Source organism: Neophocaena asiaeorientalis, unplaced genomic scaffold (genome assembly GCF_003031525.2).
Source record: "Neophocaena asiaeorientalis asiaeorientalis breed wild unplaced genomic scaffold, Neophocaena_asiaeorientalis_V1.1 scaffold400, whole genome shotgun sequence".
Lineage (NCBI taxonomy): Eukaryota > Metazoa > Chordata > Mammalia > Artiodactyla > Phocoenidae > Neophocaena > Neophocaena asiaeorientalis.
In genome coordinates, this window is record NW_020175089.1 from 4,084,110 (window position 1) to 4,102,823 (window position 18,714).

The window sequence follows — 18,714 nt, forward strand, 5'->3', positions numbered from 1 at the left end:
GAATTTCTGCATTTGTAGTAATGAGTAAGGTGGCCTTTAATTTACCTTTATCAAATGGTGGTTGTCTAATTTTGGCATGAGGATAATACTTGCCTCGTAGAGTAAATTGAGCAATGTTTCGTCTTTCTATACTGTGTCTGCTGAAATTATTTTTAAAAATTCAGTAACAGACACCCACATTTAAAGAACATTATTATTAGATTTGAACTCCCCTGTGTTCTCCTCTCTAATTCTATGCCCCTACCTCCTCCCATAGATATAACTGATAAGCAAGCAATTACTCTCTTTTAAAAGTTTTTAAATTCTTATATCTATCGCTAAACAATATAACATTTAGTTTTTCATGGCTTTAAGCTTTATTTATACTCTTTTCCTACTTGTTATATTCTTAAAAATCAATCCATTTGTTACGTTTAGCTGTACTTTATTCATCTTCCTGGCTGTATGATTCTACCACAATTTATTTTACTATTGGAGAACACTGAGGTGGTTGCCAGGTTTTTGTTTGTTTGTTTTTGTTTTGCGGTACACGGCCCTCTGACTGTTGTGGCCTCTCCCATTGTGGAGCACAGGCTCCTGATGCGCAGGCTCAGCAGCCATGGCTCACGGGCCCAGCCACTCCGTGGCATGTAGGATCTTCCTGGACTGGGGCACGAACCCGTGTCCCCTGCATCGGCAGATGGACTCTCAACCACTGCGCCACCAGGGAAGCCTTTTTTTTTTTTTTCCAGGTTTTTGCTATTACAGTGTTTGCTGTAAACATCGTTGACCAGCTGTCCTATGGTACGTGTATAAGTTTCTTTAGGGCAGTGACTTAAACCTTTTGACCGCAAAACCAGTTAGAAATGCATTTCACGTTGCAGCCCAGTGCACACTTAGATATGTATATCTACAAGTGTGTACCTGAAACTAAATTAAAAAGATAATGCCCCTTGAATATTTTATTTATATATGTGTGCTTTTTAAATGATTGTGCCACTGGCTCACACCTATTTCAATGCTTTTCTTAACTTTCTGAACTGATTTGTGACCCACTAGGTCTCTAGCTCAGCATGACAAGACATCCGTCCGTGGGTCAGGCATTGGAAGTACAGCAGGAATATAGGTACATGGAGTGGGCTGTTCTGTGCTCATTGGAGCCTCCTACCAGTTCTCAGGAGTAGGCCACCCATAATAAACCTGTCAGGTAGAGTGGACACTGAATCAACACATGTTAAATGGCTCAGGGCACTCTGTAGGTTTCAAAGCTGGTAGGGTGGGCAGGGGCCCTCCTAGAGTGATAGCCCTGAGCATACCTGTCCACCCACGCAGGCTCCTCCAGTACATATTGTTTGACTTCTTTGGGCACAGCTGCCATGCTGAGCTACAGTTCTTGTGTCAGACCTTCTGTTTCCTGTAGTCCAAATCTTTTTCTCTTACTTTACTGTCATTTTTATGGAACACATCCTTCAGTATCTTCTTGAGAAAGGATGGAAAGTAAATGTTTTTGAGGTCTTGTGTGTCTGGAAGTATTGTGGCCAGGCATAAAATTCCATGTTAGAAATCATTTTCCTTTAGACTTTTAAAAGCATTTCTCCATCCTCTTTACAATTCCATTGTGCTGTTAAGGAATGTGAAACCATGTTGATTCCTACTCGCTCACATGTGATTTCTTTGTTTCTTCTCTGGAAGTTTGGAGATTTTTCTCATCACCAGTGTTCTAAACTTTCATAGAGATGGTCTTGTGGGTCTGGTTTTACCCATCATGCTGGACACTTGGTAGCCCTTTTAGTCTATTGATATATGTCCTTGAAGATGTGGAATAGTTAGTGAATTATTTCTTTGATTTTTATTTCTTCCATTTTTCTGAGTTTGTTTTTTTTTCTTTATAGAATCCTTTTGTTGTATATTATACACTCCTGGACGAGACTTAAAATTCTTATCTTTTCTCATATTTTCTATCTTTGTCTTTTCCACTTTCAAAGATTTCCTCAACCTTATCTTACACTCATGCTATTGAGTTTTTCATATCTGCTATTGTGTTTTTAATTTTCAAGAACTGTCCTTTTTTCTCTGGATTCTCTTTTCTATATATAGTTAAGAAATCCTGTTCTCATTTGATGAAAGTACTATTTGAAGGCATTAAGGAACTTTTTTTAAAAAAATTTTCTTTTGCTTACTATCTTACCTGTTAGAAGCTTTCCTCAGATATTTAGAAATTCTTGGCTGCTTCTTACGATAAGGAATTAAGATCTAAAAAGCTTGTTGGAAGCTCTGAGCGTGTGAATAGGGCTTATGGGGTTTTACTATGGGGTGATCTGGGTGACCTGTTTGGTCATACATCTGTCAGTAGATTAAAAAACTTTGCTTTTTGACTAGTCAGATTCCTCGTAGAAGACGCTATAATATATTCTTAGAGGATACAGGTCTGGTTTCTTGGAGTCAAGTGTGGGAAGAGAGATGGGGGAAGGAGGGCATGTCTGTATTTAGCATGTGTTGTATTTGTACCATCTCTAATATCCCTGATGATGATGGCCATTTTATAAAATGCCCCAAACTCTCTAACCTGGTCTTGTCCTCCATTCCAGATTTCCTGTTTAATTCTGGAAATAAACCTCAACCAAGTGGGGTAAGAGCAGCCTCCGCAGCAGGGAGTAAGAGGAAGGGAACCACTTGCTGCTGCTCAAGCCTTCATCTCATCGTTCCTCTTTGAGCCCCTTCCTTCCCCCTCAAGATCTACAGAAGTTTGGGGCTGCTTTTAACTCGCCCTTTTCATTTTTTCAACTACTGGCTTGTGGTTTGACCTATCCATTCTGCTAACTGAAACACTTTGTTATTACTTAATCCATCTGTTTTCTAGCTTCCAAAATTCTGTTGTACCGTCTCTTTGGTTCTTATGTTCGAATTTTCTTTTAATACCTTTATTTAATTTTTAACACAATATAGGGGGTGAACTTAGATGCTTTTGTTCCGTCTGATACCTTGACCCAGAGGTAACTTTTCATTTTCTTATGTATGTCTTTAACAGGAAGTCTTTATATTAGAATAGTCAAATACTTAATAGAATCAATACTTTAAAAATCTTGTTTAAGAAATTCTTCCCTACTGTGAGGTCATAAAGAGTTAGTTCCTCACATAAATTGTCTGGCTTTCACATTTAAAGCATGAAAGACCTTTCTTTCTCTGCTGATAGGCAATGCTAGCGCTGCCATTGTCACTTGGGGCCTTTTCTGGACTCTCAACTCTAGGTACATCTGCCAGTACTGCATAGCTTTAGGATAATTTTCACACTGGTGAGAAGTCCTTTATTTTATTTTACTTTATTTTATTATTATTTTTTTGGCGGCACCGCATGGCATGCAGGGTCTTAGTTGCCCAACCAAGGATGAAACCCGTGCCCACTGCAGTGGAAGCTTGGAGTCTTTTTTTTGCAGGGGTGGGTATTTTATTTATTTATTTCCTTATTATCTATTTTATACATATTAGTAATATATGTAAATCCCAGTCTACCTATTCACCCCCCTCCACCCTGCTTTACCCCTTGGTGTCCATACGTTTGTTCTCTACATCTGTGTCTCTATTTCTGCCCTGAAAACAGGTTCATCTGTACCATTTTTCTAGATTTCACATATATGCGTTAATATATGATATTTGTTTTTCTCTTTCTGACTTAACTTCACACTGTATGACAGTCTCAAGGTCCATCCACGTCTCTACAAATGACCCAATTTCGTTCCTTTTTATCTCTGAGTAATATTCCATTGTATATATGTGCCACATTTTCTTTAACCATTCATCTGTCGATGGACACTTAGGTTGTTTCTATGTCCTGGCTATTGTAAATAGAGCTGCAGTGAACATTGGGGTGCATGTTTTTTTTTAATTATGGTTTTCTCTGGGTATATGCCCAGTAGTGGGATTGCTGGGTCATATGATAGTTCTATTTTTAGTTTTTTTAAGGAACCACCATACTGTTCTCCATAGTGGCTGTATCAATTTACATTCCCACCAACAGTGCAAGAAGGTTCCCTTTCTTCCACACCCTCTCCAGCATTTATTGTTCGTAGATTTTTTGATGACCATTCTGACTGGTGTGAGGTGATACAGCATTGTAGTTTTGATTTGCATTTCTCTAATTATTAGTCACGTTGCGCATCCTTTCATGTGTTTGTTGGCAATCTGTATATCTTCTTTGGAGAAATGTCTGTGTAGGTCTTCTGCCCATTTTTGGATTGGGTTGTTTGTTTTTTTGTTATTGAGCTGCATGAGCTGCTTATAAATCTTGGAGATTAATCCTTTATCAGTTGCTTCATTTGCAAATATTTTCTCCCATTCTGAGGGTTGTTTCTTTGTCTTGTTTCTGGTTTCCTTTGCTGTGCAAAAGCTTTGAAGTTTCATTAAGTCCTATTTATTAATTTTGTTTTTATTTCCATTTCTCTAGGAGGTGGGTCAAAAAGGGTCTTGCTGTGATTTATGTCATAGAGTGTTCTGCCTGTTTTCCTTTAAGAGTTTGATAGTGTCTGGCCTTACATTTACGTCTTTATTCCTTTTTGAGTTTATTTTTGTGTATGGTGTTCGGGACTGTTCTAATTTCATTCTTTTACATTCAGCTGTCCAGTTTTCCCAGCACCCCTTATTGAAGACACTGTGTCTTTTCTCCATTGTATATCCTTGCCTCCTTTGTCATAGATTAGTTGACCATAGGTGTGTGGGTTTATCTCTGGGCTTTCTGTCCTGTTCCATTGATCTGTATTTCTGTTTTTGTGCCAGTACCATATTGTCTTGATTACTGTAGCTTTGTAGTATAGTCTGAAGTCAGGGAGTCTGATTCCTCCACCTCCATTTTTTTCCCTCAAGATTGCTTTGGCTGTTCGGGGTCTTTTGTGTCTCCATACAGATTTTAAGATTCTTTGTTCTAGTTCTGTAGAAAATGTCACTGGTAATTTGATAGGGATTGTACTGAATCTGTGGATTTTTTTGGGTACTATAGTCATTTTGACAATATTGATTCTTCCAATCCAAGAACATGGTATATCTTACCATCTGTTTGTGTTGTCTTTGATTTCTTTCATCACTGTCATATAGTTCTGTGAGTATAAGTCTTTTGCCTCCTTAGGTAGATTTATTCCTAGGTATTTTATTCTTTTTGTTGCAGTGGTGAATGGGATTGTTCCCTTAATTTCTTTCTGATTTTTTCATCATTAGTGTATAGGAGTGCGAGAGATTTCTGTACATTAATTTTGTATCCTGCTACTTTAACAAACTCATTGATTAGCCCTGATAGTTTTCTGGTGACATCTTTAGGATTTTCTGTGTGTAGTATCATGTCATCTGCAAACAGTGACAGTTTTACTTCTCTTTTCCGATTTGGATTCCTTTTATTTCGTTTTCTTCTCTGATTGCCATGGCTAGGAATTCCAAAACTATGTTGAATAAAAGTAGCAAGAGTGGACATCCTTGTCTTGTTCCTGATCTTAGAGGAGATGCTTTCAGTTTTTGACCATTGAGAATGATGTTTGCTATGGGTTTGTCATATATGGTCTTTATTATGTTGAGGTAGGTTCCCTCTATGCCCACTTTCTGGAGTTTTTATCATAAATGGGTGTTGAATTTTGCAAAAGCCTTTCCTGCATCTATTGAGATGATCATATGGCTTTTCTCCTTCAATTAGTTAATATGGTGTATCACATTGATTGATTTGCATATATTGAAGAATCCTTGCATCCCTGGGATAAATCCCACTTGATCATGGTGTATGATCCTTTTAATGTTTTGTTGGATTCTGTTTGCTAGTATTTTGTTGAGGACTTTTGCATCTATATCAGTGATATTGGTCTGTAATTTTCTTTTTTTGTAATACCCTTGTCTGGTTTTGGTATCAGGGTGATGGTGGCTTCATAGAATGAGTTTAGGAGTGTTCCTTCCTCTGCAGTTTTTTGGAAGAGTTTGAGAAGGATGGGTGTTAGCTCTTCTCTAAATGTTTGATAGAAGCCATCTGGTCCTGGACTTGTGTTTCTTGGAAGATTTTTAATCACACTTTCAATTTCATTACTTGTGATTGGTCTGTTCATATTTTCTATTTCTTCCTGGTTTACTCTCGGAAGGTTATACCTTTCTAAGAATTTGTCCATTTCCTCCAGGTTGTCAGTTTTATTGGCATATAGTTGTTTGTAGTAGTCTCATGATGCTTTTTATTTCTGTGGTGTCCATTGTAACTTCTCCTTTTTCATTTCTAATTTTACTGATTTGAGTCCTCTCCCTCTTGATGAGTCTGGCTAAAGGTTTATCAAGGTTGTTTTATCTTCTCAAAGAACCAGATTTTAGTTTTATTAATCTTTGCTTTTTTTTTTTTTTTTTTTTTTTTTTGTGGTACACGGCCCTCTCGTTGTGACCTCTCCTGTTGAGCACAGGCTCTGGATGCACAGGCTCAGCAGCCATGGCTCACAGGCCCAGCCGCTCCACGGCATGTGGGATCTTCCCAGACCGGGGCATGAACCCATGTCCCCTGCATCAGCAGGTGGACTCTCAACCACTGCACCGCCAGGGAAGCCCTTTGCTATTGTTTTGTTTCTATTTCATTTATTTCTGCTCTGATCTTAATGATGTCTTTCCTTCTGCTAACTCTGGGTTTTGTTTGTTCTTCTTTCTCTAGTTCCTCTAGGTAAAACGTTAGATGTTTATTTGAGATTTTTCTTGTTTCTTGAGGTAGGATATATTGCCATAAACTTCCCTCTTAGAACTGCTTTTGCTGCATCCCATAGGTTTTGGATCATCGTGTTTTTGTTTTCATTTGTCTGTATGTATTTTTTGATTTCCTCTTTGATTTCTTCAGTGATCTCTTGTTTATTTACTAGTATTTAGCCTCTGTGTGTTTATGGCTTTTACATATTTTCCCTCTAATTGATTTCTAATCTCATAGTGTTATGGTCGGAAAAGATGCTTGATATGATTACAGTTTTCTTAAATTTACCAAGGTGTGATTTATGACCGAAGATGTGATCTATCCTTCAGAATGTTCCATGTGCACTTGAAATGAAAGTGTAATCTGCTGTTTTCAGATGGAATGTCCTATAAATATCAATTAAATCTATCTGGCCTGTTGTGTTTCTTTTATTAATTTTCTGTCTGGATGATCTATCCATTGGTGTAAGTGAGGTGTTAAAGTCCCCCACTATTACTGTGTTACTGTTGATTTCCTCTTTTATAGCTGTTAGCAGTTGCCTTATGTATTGAGGTGCTCCTATGTTGGGTGCATATATATTTGTAATTGATCTTGGATTGATCCCTTGATCATTATGTAGTGTCCTTCCTTGTCTCTTGTAACATTCTTTATTTTAAAGTCTATTTTATCTGATACGAGTATTGCTCCTCCAGCTTTCTTTTGATTTCCATTTGCATGGAATATCTTTTTCCATCCCCTCACTTTCAGTCTGTATGTGTCCCTAGGTCTGAAGTGGGTCTCCTGTAGGCAGCATATATATAGTCTTGTATTTTTTATCTATTCAGCAAGCCTGTGTCTTTTGCTTGCAGCATTTAATCCATTTACATTTAAGGTAATTATCGATATGTATGTTCCTATTACCATTTTCTTAATTGTTATGGGTTTGTTTTTGTAGGTCCTTTTCTTCTCTTGTGTTTCCTACTTAGAGAAGTTCCTTTAGTCTTTGTGTAGAGCTGGTTTGGTGGTGCTGAATTCTCTTAGCTTTTGCTTGTCTGTAAAGCTTTTGATTTCTCTGTCAAATCTGAATTAGATCCTTGCTGAGTAATCTTGCTTGTAGGTTCTTCCCTTTTATCACTTTAAACATATTGTGGCACTCCCGTCTGGCTTCCAGAGTTTCTGCTGAGAAATCAGCTGTTAACCTTATGGGAGTTCCCGTGTATGTTATTTGTCAGTTTTCCCTTGTTGCTTTTAATAATTTGTCTTTGTCTTTAATTTTTGTCAATTTTTAAATTTTGTCAATTTTTGTCAATTTGATTACTATGTGTCTTGGTGTGTTTCTCCTTGGGTTTATCCTGCCTGGGACTCTCTGTGCTTCCTGGACTTGGGAGGCTGTTTCCTTTCCCATGTTAGGGAAGTTTTCGACTATAATCTCTTCAGATATTTTCTCAGGTCCTTTCTTTCTCTCTTCTCCTTTTGGGACCCCTATAATAAGAATGTTGGTGCGTTTAATGTTGTACCAGAGGTTTCTTGGGCTGTCTTCATTTCTTCTCATTCTTTATTCTGTTCCGCGGCAGTGAATTTCACCCTTCTGTCTTCTAGGTCACTTATCTGTTCTTCTGCCTTAGTTATTCTGGTATTGATTCCTTCTAGTGTATTTTTCATTTCAGTTACTGTATTCATCTCTGTTTGTTTGTTCTTTAATTCTTCTAGGTCTTTGTTAAACATTTCTTGCATCTTCTCAGTCTTTGCCTACATTCTTTTTCCAAGGTCCTGGATCATCTTCACTATCATTATTCTGAATTCTTTTTCTGGACAGTTACCTGTCTCCACTTCATTAAATTGTTTTTTGGGGGTTTTATCTTGTTCCTTCAACTGGGACATAGTCCTCTGCCTTTTCATTTTGTCTGTCTTTCTTTGATATTGGTTTTTCTTCCACAGGCTGCAGGATTGTAGTTCTTCTTGCTTCTGCTGTCTGCCTCTTGTGGGTGAGGCTATCTAAGAGGCTTGTGCAAGCTTCCTGATCGGAGGGACTAGTGAGCTGGGTTTTGCTCTGGTGGGCAGAGCTCAGTAAAACTTTAATCCACTTGTTTGCTGATGGGTGGTGCTGAGTTCCCTCTCTGTTGGTTGTTCGGCCTGAGTCTACCCAGCACTGGAGCCTACAGGCTCTTTGGTGCGGCTAATTGTGGGCTCTGTGAGGGCTCACACCAATGAGTACTTCCCAGAACTTCTGCTCCCAGTATCCTGTCCCCGTGGTGAGCCACAGCCAGCCCCCCCCACCGCCTCTGCAGGACACCCTCCCAACTCTAGCAGGTGGGTCTGATTCAGTCTCCTGTGAGGTCACTGCTAGTTTCCCCTGGGTCCTTGTGCACACACTACTTTGTGTGTGCCCCCCAAGAATGGAGTCTCTGTTTCCCCAGTCCTGTCGAAGTCCTGCAGTCAAATCCCCTGGCCTTCAAAGTCTGATTCTCAGGGGATTCCTTCTCTCGTTGCCAGACCCCCAGGTTGGGAAGCCTGACATGGGGCTCAGAACCTTCACTCCAGTGGGTGGACTTCTGTGGTGTAATTGTTCAGTTTGTGAGTCGCCCACCCAGCGATTATGGGATTTGATTTCATTGTGATTGAGCCCCTCCTACCATCTCATTGCAGCTTCTCCTTTGCCTTTGGGGTGTCTTTTTTGGTGAGTTCCAGTGTCTTCCTGTTGAGAATTGTTCAGCAGTTAGTTGTACTTCTTCTGGTGCTGTCGCAAGAGAGAGTGAGTGCACGTCCTCCTCCACCATCTTGAACCAATCTGGAAGCTTGGAGTGTTAACCACTGGGACTTCCACGGAAGTCCCGAGCAGTCCTTTTCATCTTGATCTTCAGTGCTTTGAAGTCAGAACTGGATAGGAATTCCAGCTCTACCATGTAGTAACTTTCCATCCGTCAAATGAGGCATTGCTGATGGATTAACTTGGAGAAAAGATACTTGAAGAATCACTAATAAGCTACAGATTTCACATTCTATCAATTTATAATCAGCTCTTTTGCTTCAGGGGTACAAAAGGCAGTGATGCTATTCTGGATTATTGGAAAGACTGGGAGAAGAGAAATATTTTTGAATAGAACTGATGCTTATATCTTTTAAAGAAAAAATAAGAGGACTCTGTAGTATAGGTGTTTTAGGCATTCGGTAAGCAAATTCTCCTGAAAAAGTTAAGTCAGGTCCTAAGTAAACCATAAAATTACCATATTTTATGTTTTGTGTTTTTTTCATCACAGGATATATGATTGGATGCCTGAACAGCCAAATATATTCCAAGTGGAGCAGTTGGAACGTCTGAAGCAAGAATTGCCAGAGCTTAAGAGCTGTTTGTGTCCCACTGTTAGCCGCTTTGTCCCCTCGTCTTTTTGTGGGGAGCCTGACATCCATGTGGATGCCAATGGCATAGATAATGTGGAGAATGCTTAGTGTTTATTGGGCGGAGACCATTCGGGGCATGCATCGCTGTTCTGGGTATTCACTTTTCATCACTGAGCATTGTTTATCTATGCCTTTTAGGTTTTCAGTCCAGTGAAGCAATAATGAAGTATTTTAATATTTCACTACAGTTCTTGCTAGAATTTCAAGTATTCTATTTAAATCACTTGGCCAGGTATAATTACCAGTCAGTCTCTTTACAATGAAAAAAGTTATTGGTTGGTAAATATTTTAAACTAAATATGTAAGTTATAATGTTAAACAAATATTCATTAAAAACATAACACTTTGAAATTAGCTATACAAATATCTCATATTTACACTTATTACAGCTTCTCATTTGATCAGGTCTGAAATATTTAGCACTCAAGGAACATGACTATGCATAATTATACCTGACCATGGGAAAAATAAGTACCTCAAATGCATGCATTTGCACTGGTGATTCCAACTGCACAAACCTTTGTGCCATCTGTGTATTTTTGACATGAATTGACATTCACACCATTTTCATTCAGTATGAACCTTGAGGCTGCTGCCATTTCCCCACTTAACCAAACCAATGCCTGTGTAAATAGCCTAGAGGTGATCCTTGAAAACTTGTTTCATAAATCTTTCAAAAGTTGTTTTGCATAAATATTAAAATTTCAAAAAGCTGCAGGGTAACTTAATGTATAAAGTATTAAAAGAATGGATTGAAGACTTAGTACAGTAGATAATAATGTATGAATTCTGTTGAATGCATGTTTTTTGTTTTAAGCATGAGATAGTACACGTTTACTGTAAGTCCTTGCATCTGTGGTGCTAGGTGAGTGTGAGAAGGTGTCAAGGACAGAAAAATAATTTGTTGCCTAAAAAAAAAAGGAAAAAAAAAGCCTATTTGTAGGCATTTTAAATATGCTTAAGTGTCTCTCACTACCTATTACACACCGTTGCTTTATGGGTTTGTTTTGTGTGTGTGTTGTACGGTAGTTAAATCTCTGTGCAGAAAAATAAATGTCCTGAATTCTTATATCGGTATTCTTTATTGGTTAATGAATATCATGCATGTAATTTATTTAGAAATGCAGAAGATTCTATTAAATGTATATGCATGTTGTTAGGATTATACCAAGGTTTTTTTCATTAGAAGCAGATTGTTTTGGCATAACTGTAACTTATGAATGAATGTTGAATAAAATACACAGATTTATTTTCTTCATTATAAAATGAAATTTCAAGAAGGTGTTACTTTTATAGCATTGGTTCTATATTATTATTATGAGAAATTGGAATTTAGTGTCTACTCTGCAAGGATGGCTTATTTGCATATACCTTTTATTGCATGTTCCTCACTAGGCATTTTATTCATGTATTGACATGATTTGGTAGTAGCTGAGAACCTGAAACTTGGATTATATATTTGTATCTTTTTATTTTTTTAAGCCAAGCAATGCAGCTTTGGTCAGATCTAAATTGTGTGAAGATAGGCTTTAAAAGCCTATGGTATTGTGTTTGTAACACTGATATTTAATGGAAAATAGTTTAGGAAATGGAGTCTTCTGCAGGGGTTTTATATACTTCTCATGTTGAAAGAGATTTTCCATCACTTGATGTGAATTAGGCACTTTTAGAAAACTCCTGAAAAAGAATTACTTTTCTTGATCTGCAGACCGGGTACAGTACAATTACCATTACCTTACAGTAACTTGATTAGCCATATGTGTATTTCAAGTCGTGTTTGTTTGCTCCTCCCCTGTGCCTTTCCAGTTCCGGCTCCATTTTGAAGACCTGCAGATCATGAGAAAACAGGAAAGGAAGTGATGTGGGGGTCAGTTTCCTGAACTGTGTAATTTGTTGAGAAGAGCTTACAGCCATTGCTTATGACAAGGATAGAACCTCACTGCTCAGTTTCTTTCCTGTCTCTTCCTAACCTTATAAACACCAGGGTTAGTGGATGATTAACTCATAGCAAGCAGTGGCTCTCGTTTTTATAGGACTAGGTCCTGGCTTCCATATCACTAGCTATTGCCTTGTATACTCTGCTCCAGCTACACTGTACCTGTGCTAGGCCCTAGCCACGCCATATTCCTACACTACTTCCTGTCTGTAGCCATGTGACCTCTGCCTGGAAGCCTTCTTTTTCCTTGATACTTTCTCCCTGCCAAACTCATTTCTCCTTAAGCCATTCATTGACCTCTCTCCGCTGCACCCTTGCCAAAACTTAAGAAGGGATGAATCCACCTTTTCTACTCCATGGCCCAATGTTCATTCCTTGATCATGCCATGTATCATAGCACACTTTAGGTAGACATAGTTGAGGTTTGTCTCACCAGGCTGCAGGCACTTCAGGGGCAGGGACCTTGTCTTACAAATTTTTATTTCCACAGTGCATGAAACATAGTAGAAACTAAACTTTGGAATTGTGGGGATAATTTGTATCAAATGTCTTTTTGAATTAAGAGATTTAGTTATGTTTACTAAGAATGTAAAGTTTGAATTGGTTTACATTTGGCAGTTGGAACAGTTTATTGATGTCAGTTTTAAATGTAGAGGTATAATGTTAAATTATTTTATATTTTCTGGAAACTGAGTGAAATGTTTGATAAAATGCTGCCATTGTTCTCTGATAATTCCACTGTCCGGAATTATGTACTGTAACCGCCTGGATGTAAATGTGAGGAATACAGCTCATTGCTGTGTCAGTGGTGCCTGAGGGCAGCCACAGCCACCCGTGACCTCACTCCCATTGCTCCTTGTGACACTCGTCTTTCTTCTCCCCTCTGAAGCCCATGCTTAGGCCTACCTCAGCACCGCTTTCCTTGTCTTCCTTCTGCGTTCAGCTCAGGTGCCACCTCTTCCAAAAAACATTCCTCAGCTCATGATGCAAACAAGTACAGACAGCCTCTAAATCTTACCAGTTTTATTTTCAGCCTGGGTTATAAACCCAGACAAGTTAACTGACTTACCGGGTTGGGACTAGAACTGGGCTTTGTGACTCCTAAACCCGTGTTCTTATACAATGCTGCCTTCTGAATTTTTGTGGCATTCTTTAGCATATGCTTTCTTGTAGTCCCACTTTTTATGTGCCTGTTATATTTCCCTAATAAGATTGTAAGCCCCTTAAGGGCAAGGACTTCATTGCATTTCTAGCACTACCATAGTGTTCTATACTTAGTTATGAACTAGATAAATAAATGGTGGTGAATACAATCCTAGTTTCTTAACTCAGATTGTTTCACAATATACATGTTTTCATGTGTGCGTGGCCGTGTTGTCTGGAGTGTGTGAGCTTGCATGTGCATGTACGTTGGCATGTTTACACATGGAGTTCTCACTCTACCCGTTTCTTGGGGTCACATAGTTAAGGGGTTACCACAACCAATTTTCTATTCCATGCTGAATGGGGACAGTCACAGGAATAAGTGGCAGATAAGGTACAGTTTTCCCCCAGGCCTTGTCCCTTTCTAGGGCAGTACACCTAAATCCTGCAGCCGGTGCCCCTTAAGTGAAGCAGGTACTGCCTCAGATAGAAGTTGCGTGACCTGACCTGTGGGGGGCGCTGTTTCATGAGTCTTGAGGGACCATCATTGTCCTTTGTGCCTTGACTCACCACATCTTGACTGCATTTTGTTTTTCACATTATTCCTGGTTTGGTACTCTAGGTTGACAGTGGAGTCCTGTTAATTTAAATTTGGATACAAGTGATTTACTCCTTTATGTTTTAGGTTTGGATCATGTGCTTTTGGGGTAGAAAGCAAAGTATGCATATTAGAAATACTGCATTATTTGGTGTTCATGAGTGAAAATTTATTAAAATATAATCTCAGTGGGTTTATATAGTTTGAGAAATGGATGTGAAATGTTTAAAAAAGTAAGAGAGCATATGATTAACATCACAGGAGTATGTGTTGGAGGTAAGAAGGAGAGCTCATGGATTGGAGCAAAGACTTCATGAGGCTCTCAAGCCCTTGCAGAATGGGGTGGAGGTCAGAAGTTGTGAAGCCAGTTTGGGGCACAGCCTTTGTAAATTCAGACACCAGAGTACTATTGTGTTCAGAGAGGATCAAGGGGCCATCACAACAGTGGAAAGGATTTTGGGATGTCAGAGACTTTGCATCCTTGCAGGAGATAAAATTTTATTGGTGATTTTAAAGGAAAATGACATTAAGATGAAATGTGTTTTCAAATAATGAAGAAAGTAATATTAGTACAGGAATAATAATAAAAGAAGTACAGAGATTAATTTGTCTAGTCCTTTACTAAATTGATCCAAACGTACGTCTACCTGTTTCCTCAGATAGAAAACAGAAACACAGGGGGGATGGGTGAACTTCTGAAACTTACTTGCAAAGCCAAATTATATAATTTCACAGAAAGAAAACTAAAACCTAGTAAAAGTTCCATGGCTTCCCATGATTTCAAATGTGTCTCTCTGCAGCCCAGACCTCTCCTAAGCTCCAGATTCATATATCCAGCTGTCACCACTTCTCTACTTGGAGTTCTAATGGGCATCTCACATTTAATGTACCTCAACAAAACTCTTTTTCCCTCCTTTCACCAAACCTGCTCCCATCCCACCTCCTCTAGTGTGCTGTATCTCAGTAAGTGGCATTATTTTCCTATTTCCTTGTGATTAGTACAACTTTTAACTATGATATGTAATAGGTCAGTGGTCCATTTATCCTTTTTCAATTTTTAAAAGCTTCACATATTTTGTTTAATAACACAAGAATCACCTTTTCAAGCCAACAAAGTCCCCTTGAGATCTTGATCAGTGTTGGATTGATTTTCTAGATTAATGTGAGGGAAGGATTAGTATTTAAAAATATGACATCTAAATATTTAGAGCACAGGTGTGTTTCCATTCAGAATTTTTATGTCCTCCTGTAGGTGTTGTATACTGTTTAGGTGGTGTATACTTTTTTAAAGTTTATTTTAAACACTACTTTCCTTAAATACGTTCTTCACTAATAATTAGCAGTTAATTTTTATCTTATCTAGCTACTTTGCTGAATTCAATTAGTCAAAATAGTTATGTATTAAGTCTCTGGGATTTTCTAAATAGATAAATTTGATCTGCAAATGTGTTTTTCTGATTTTAAGTAACAGCTCTTTATCTTGCCTTGTTTCATTAGCTAATAACAGTTGTAGGCATCCTTGTTTTTTTTCCTGCCTATCATAGGAAGTAAGTATGATGGCTGCTGAAGTTTCTAGTAGGTGACCTTTATCAAGTTAAGAAATGTTCCTTTTCTCCTTAGTTTGCTAAAGGATCTCTTCCCCCCCCCCACCCTTGACCCCCAAGGGATACGTTTTGAATGTATCCAGTGAGTTTTTGAAGATTTAGAATATAGTTCTAGTTGTTATTTGTGAATTTTAATGTGGTGAATGATGCTAATATATTTTCTGAATTTGGATTACCTTTCAGTAAGTGGTATAAATGTATTTATGAACTTCTGATTTGCTAGTTTGTTTAGGATTTATTATCTACACTCATAAATGAGATTGACTTAGTTTTCTTATGCTATTATGTTTAGTTTAAGAGACCTTTGGGATAGCCTTATAAAATGAGTAAGCTCTTCAGGTTTTTCTATTTTGTCAAACAGTTTATATGTTGTGAGAGTCATCTATTCATTGAAAGTTTAGATAAACTCTCCTATGTGCATATTTTCAAGTGTTTTTTACTGCCCTTACAGTTTCTTCTTTAGTTATTGCCTGTTCATTACTGCTCTTAAATTTAGTTTTAAAAATTCTACCTAATTTTGATTTATTTATACCTTCTTGAGTTGAATCTACCTCAATATTAAATACAATGGAATAATAGAACTGATCTTAGACAAATATTGTTTTAATGGAAATGGAACAAGAACTTTATTTTTTAATTTTATTTATTTATCTATTTATTTATTTATGGCTGCGTTGCATCTTTGTTGCTGTGCGTGGGCTTCTCATTGCGGTGGCTTCTCTTGTTGCAGAGCATGGGCTCTAGGCATGCAGGCTTCAGTAGTTGTGGCTCACAGGCTCTAGAGTGCGGGCTCAGTAGTTGTGGTGCACGGGCTTAGTTGCTCCACGGCATGTGGGATATTCCCAGACCAGGGCTTGAACCCGTGTCCCCTGCATTGGCAGGTGGATTCTTAACCGCTGTGCCACCAGGGAAGTCTCAAGAACTTTAATTTTAAAAAAAAAAGGAAAGAAAAATATGTACTCCTAAGAGCTGATGTTTCTATAATAATGGAACTATGCACTGTATACTGTATACACTATATAAAGTGTAAATCTTTTTAGTTTCTAACTAGTTTGCTTGCATTGAATTTCCTTATATTCATTAAAACAACCAAAATCAAATATTTGTTGAGGGCTTGGGCAGTAGAATAAAGTTAGCTTCTGTTTTCAGTATGCTAATTATTTAGTTAAGGTAATATATATTTTAAAAAATGCAAAAATGTAGTAGTTATCCAAGAGAACAATAGAAGGAAAGTCTCCAAGCTATATCCTAATGCTCATTTAGCAACATAGATCAGTCCTACCACTGAAATGGCTCTGCTTTGACAACTTTTGTTTCTTCTAGTAGAGATGTGATTTGAAGATGTGATTTGGCCAAAAATATTTAAGACGCCTATTATACATGTAATTTGAGAGGTGTGTATGTTGCATTTTGGGTGATTTCCTCAATGTTGTCTTCCAATTCACTCATTCACCCTTTCACTATATCCAGCTTACTCATTTAATTGTATTTTAAATATTAAAACATATTTTTCATTTGCAAGATTTCTAATTGATTCTTTATGTCCATCTGATGTTATTTCATTCCCTTCCGTTTTTATTAAATAATTTAGAGTTCTTTTTTTTTTTTCATTTTAACATCTTTATTGGAGTATAATTGCTTTACAATGGTATGTTTCAGCTTCACAACAAAATAAATCAGTTATATATATACATATGTTCCCATATCTCTTCCCGCTTGTGTCTCCCTCCCTCCCACCCTCCCTATCCCACCCCTCCAGGCGGTCACAAAGTTCTTTCTTAAATGGAAGTGTAACTTCCATTTAGCTCTTTGAACATTTTCAATCTGTTTGATTATTTTATCCTTTTCTGGCTGTTCTGGAATGAACTCTCATTTTGATTTTATCGGCTTTTTCTTAGCTTTGAGTTTCCTCGTGCCTCATGCGTTTCGGAGTTTTGGTATGCAAGATCATGTTTCTGTGTCTTTCCTTCCTTCTTCCAGTCTCTCTGCTGGTCTTGTGGCTGCCTCCCTTAGGGGCTCCAAGACCTCAGTCTAGATCCAAGTATATCATGGTGCCTGACAGTTAATGCCTGGAAGGACACTAGGGATATTGCACCCCACCCTAGATTCACCCAGCAGCATCGTTTTGATTTCTGGTCCAAGGAGATTTTTTTTTTTTCTCTTTTCTAGTTGCTTGCCTTGTATACTTATGTGTCTGTGAGTCCAGGATATAAACAACAAGACGTTGCTTTGATGGCTTGTCAGAGAAGCTTGTCCCAGTGCTTTATACACATATACTTGCCTTCTGTCTTTTGAGTGCCCATCAGGGAATTATATCTGTGTTACTCTACCCATTAAGGTAGCAGATCCCACACGCACACAGGAAATTTATTACCTGGTGCCAAAGATAGAAACCAGCTGCCCCCAAAAGGATTTGACTCCACTCTCACCTCAGAAACCTGCTTATTGAAACTTATAGTATGTAACTTCCTTCCCAGCATCTCTAACCCCTTCCTCCCTTATGGCCCGTCACTTTCTGTGCTAACTTTTCCTGTCTTCCCACCTCTCCCTGGTACTGAGAATCTTTGTTGCCCCTCTAGCAGCTGATGATTAGAGAGGGGACAGCATCGTCTAACTTGGGTTAGCCAATGAGTAACAACCAATGGCTGATTTTTTCTATGGCTGATTCTAGTTCTTGAGCTGTCAGAAACTTTCTTGAGAGTTGCAATTGGAGAGACTGAGGTCCTGCATGTCCTCAACTCCTGGAACCTGGACCTCTGATCATAGAGCCACACCCTATGGGTGGCTCCTAGAAATTCTCTGTTTACATGTATATAGAGAACTTTTAAAATCCAATTTCTTGCTTTGGTAGTGAGGAAACTCAGATACTTTACTTTCTGAGAACTAATAAAAGCCAAAATCAGCCTACATCAATTAGAGATGGTAACAGTCTCTCTTTTTTAAATTAACTAAATTATTTTTTTAAATTTGCATTGAAATATAGTTGATTTACAATGTTGTGTTAGTTTCAGGTGTACAGAAAAGTGATTCAGTTTTATATATGTGTGTGTGTATATATATATATATATAGGTCAGGGGCCCACCAATATGTCCATATTTAAATATTTAATACTTTTTATAACAGGTGAAATAGCTCCATAATAATCTCACCTAGTTAATATCCATAGGAAATGAGCTGAATGTATGAGGTCTCTGGGAAGAGTTACTAATCTGAAGGTGACAACGGTAAATGGCTGCTTTAGTCTACTAAAGACTGAGAAGAAAAGATGTAAAAATTTGGAGGTAGGGTTTATATTGGCAGTTAGGAAGGTTTCCTGTTGTAAGTTATTGGATCTGAACAGGTAGCAGTTTTGTGTGGTTTTTTTTTTTTTTTTTTTTTTTTTTTTTTTTTTGC

The 18,714-nt window shown here is 38.0% G+C and overlaps 1 protein-coding gene across 3 annotated transcripts in view; it reads left to right on the forward strand.

The window, feature by feature from the left end:
* GPCPD1 (glycerophosphocholine phosphodiesterase 1) overlaps nt 1-13,288 on the forward strand; it is a 62,894-nt gene extending 49,606 nt beyond the window's left edge. For 2 of the 3 annotated variants that reach the window (XM_024764231.1, XM_024764232.1), the window contains one exon: nt 9,898-13,288. In XM_024764231.1, coding sequence (XP_024619999.1) covers nt 9,898-10,087 — 190 coding nt within the window. In that variant the 3' untranslated portion in view covers nt 10,088-13,288. Of the gene's footprint in view, nt 1-2,567; nt 3,416-9,897 lie in introns of all 3 variants that reach the window. The other variant, XR_003005825.1, reaches the window with a different exon arrangement.
* The last annotated feature ends 5,426 nt before the right edge of the window (nt 13,289-18,714 follow it).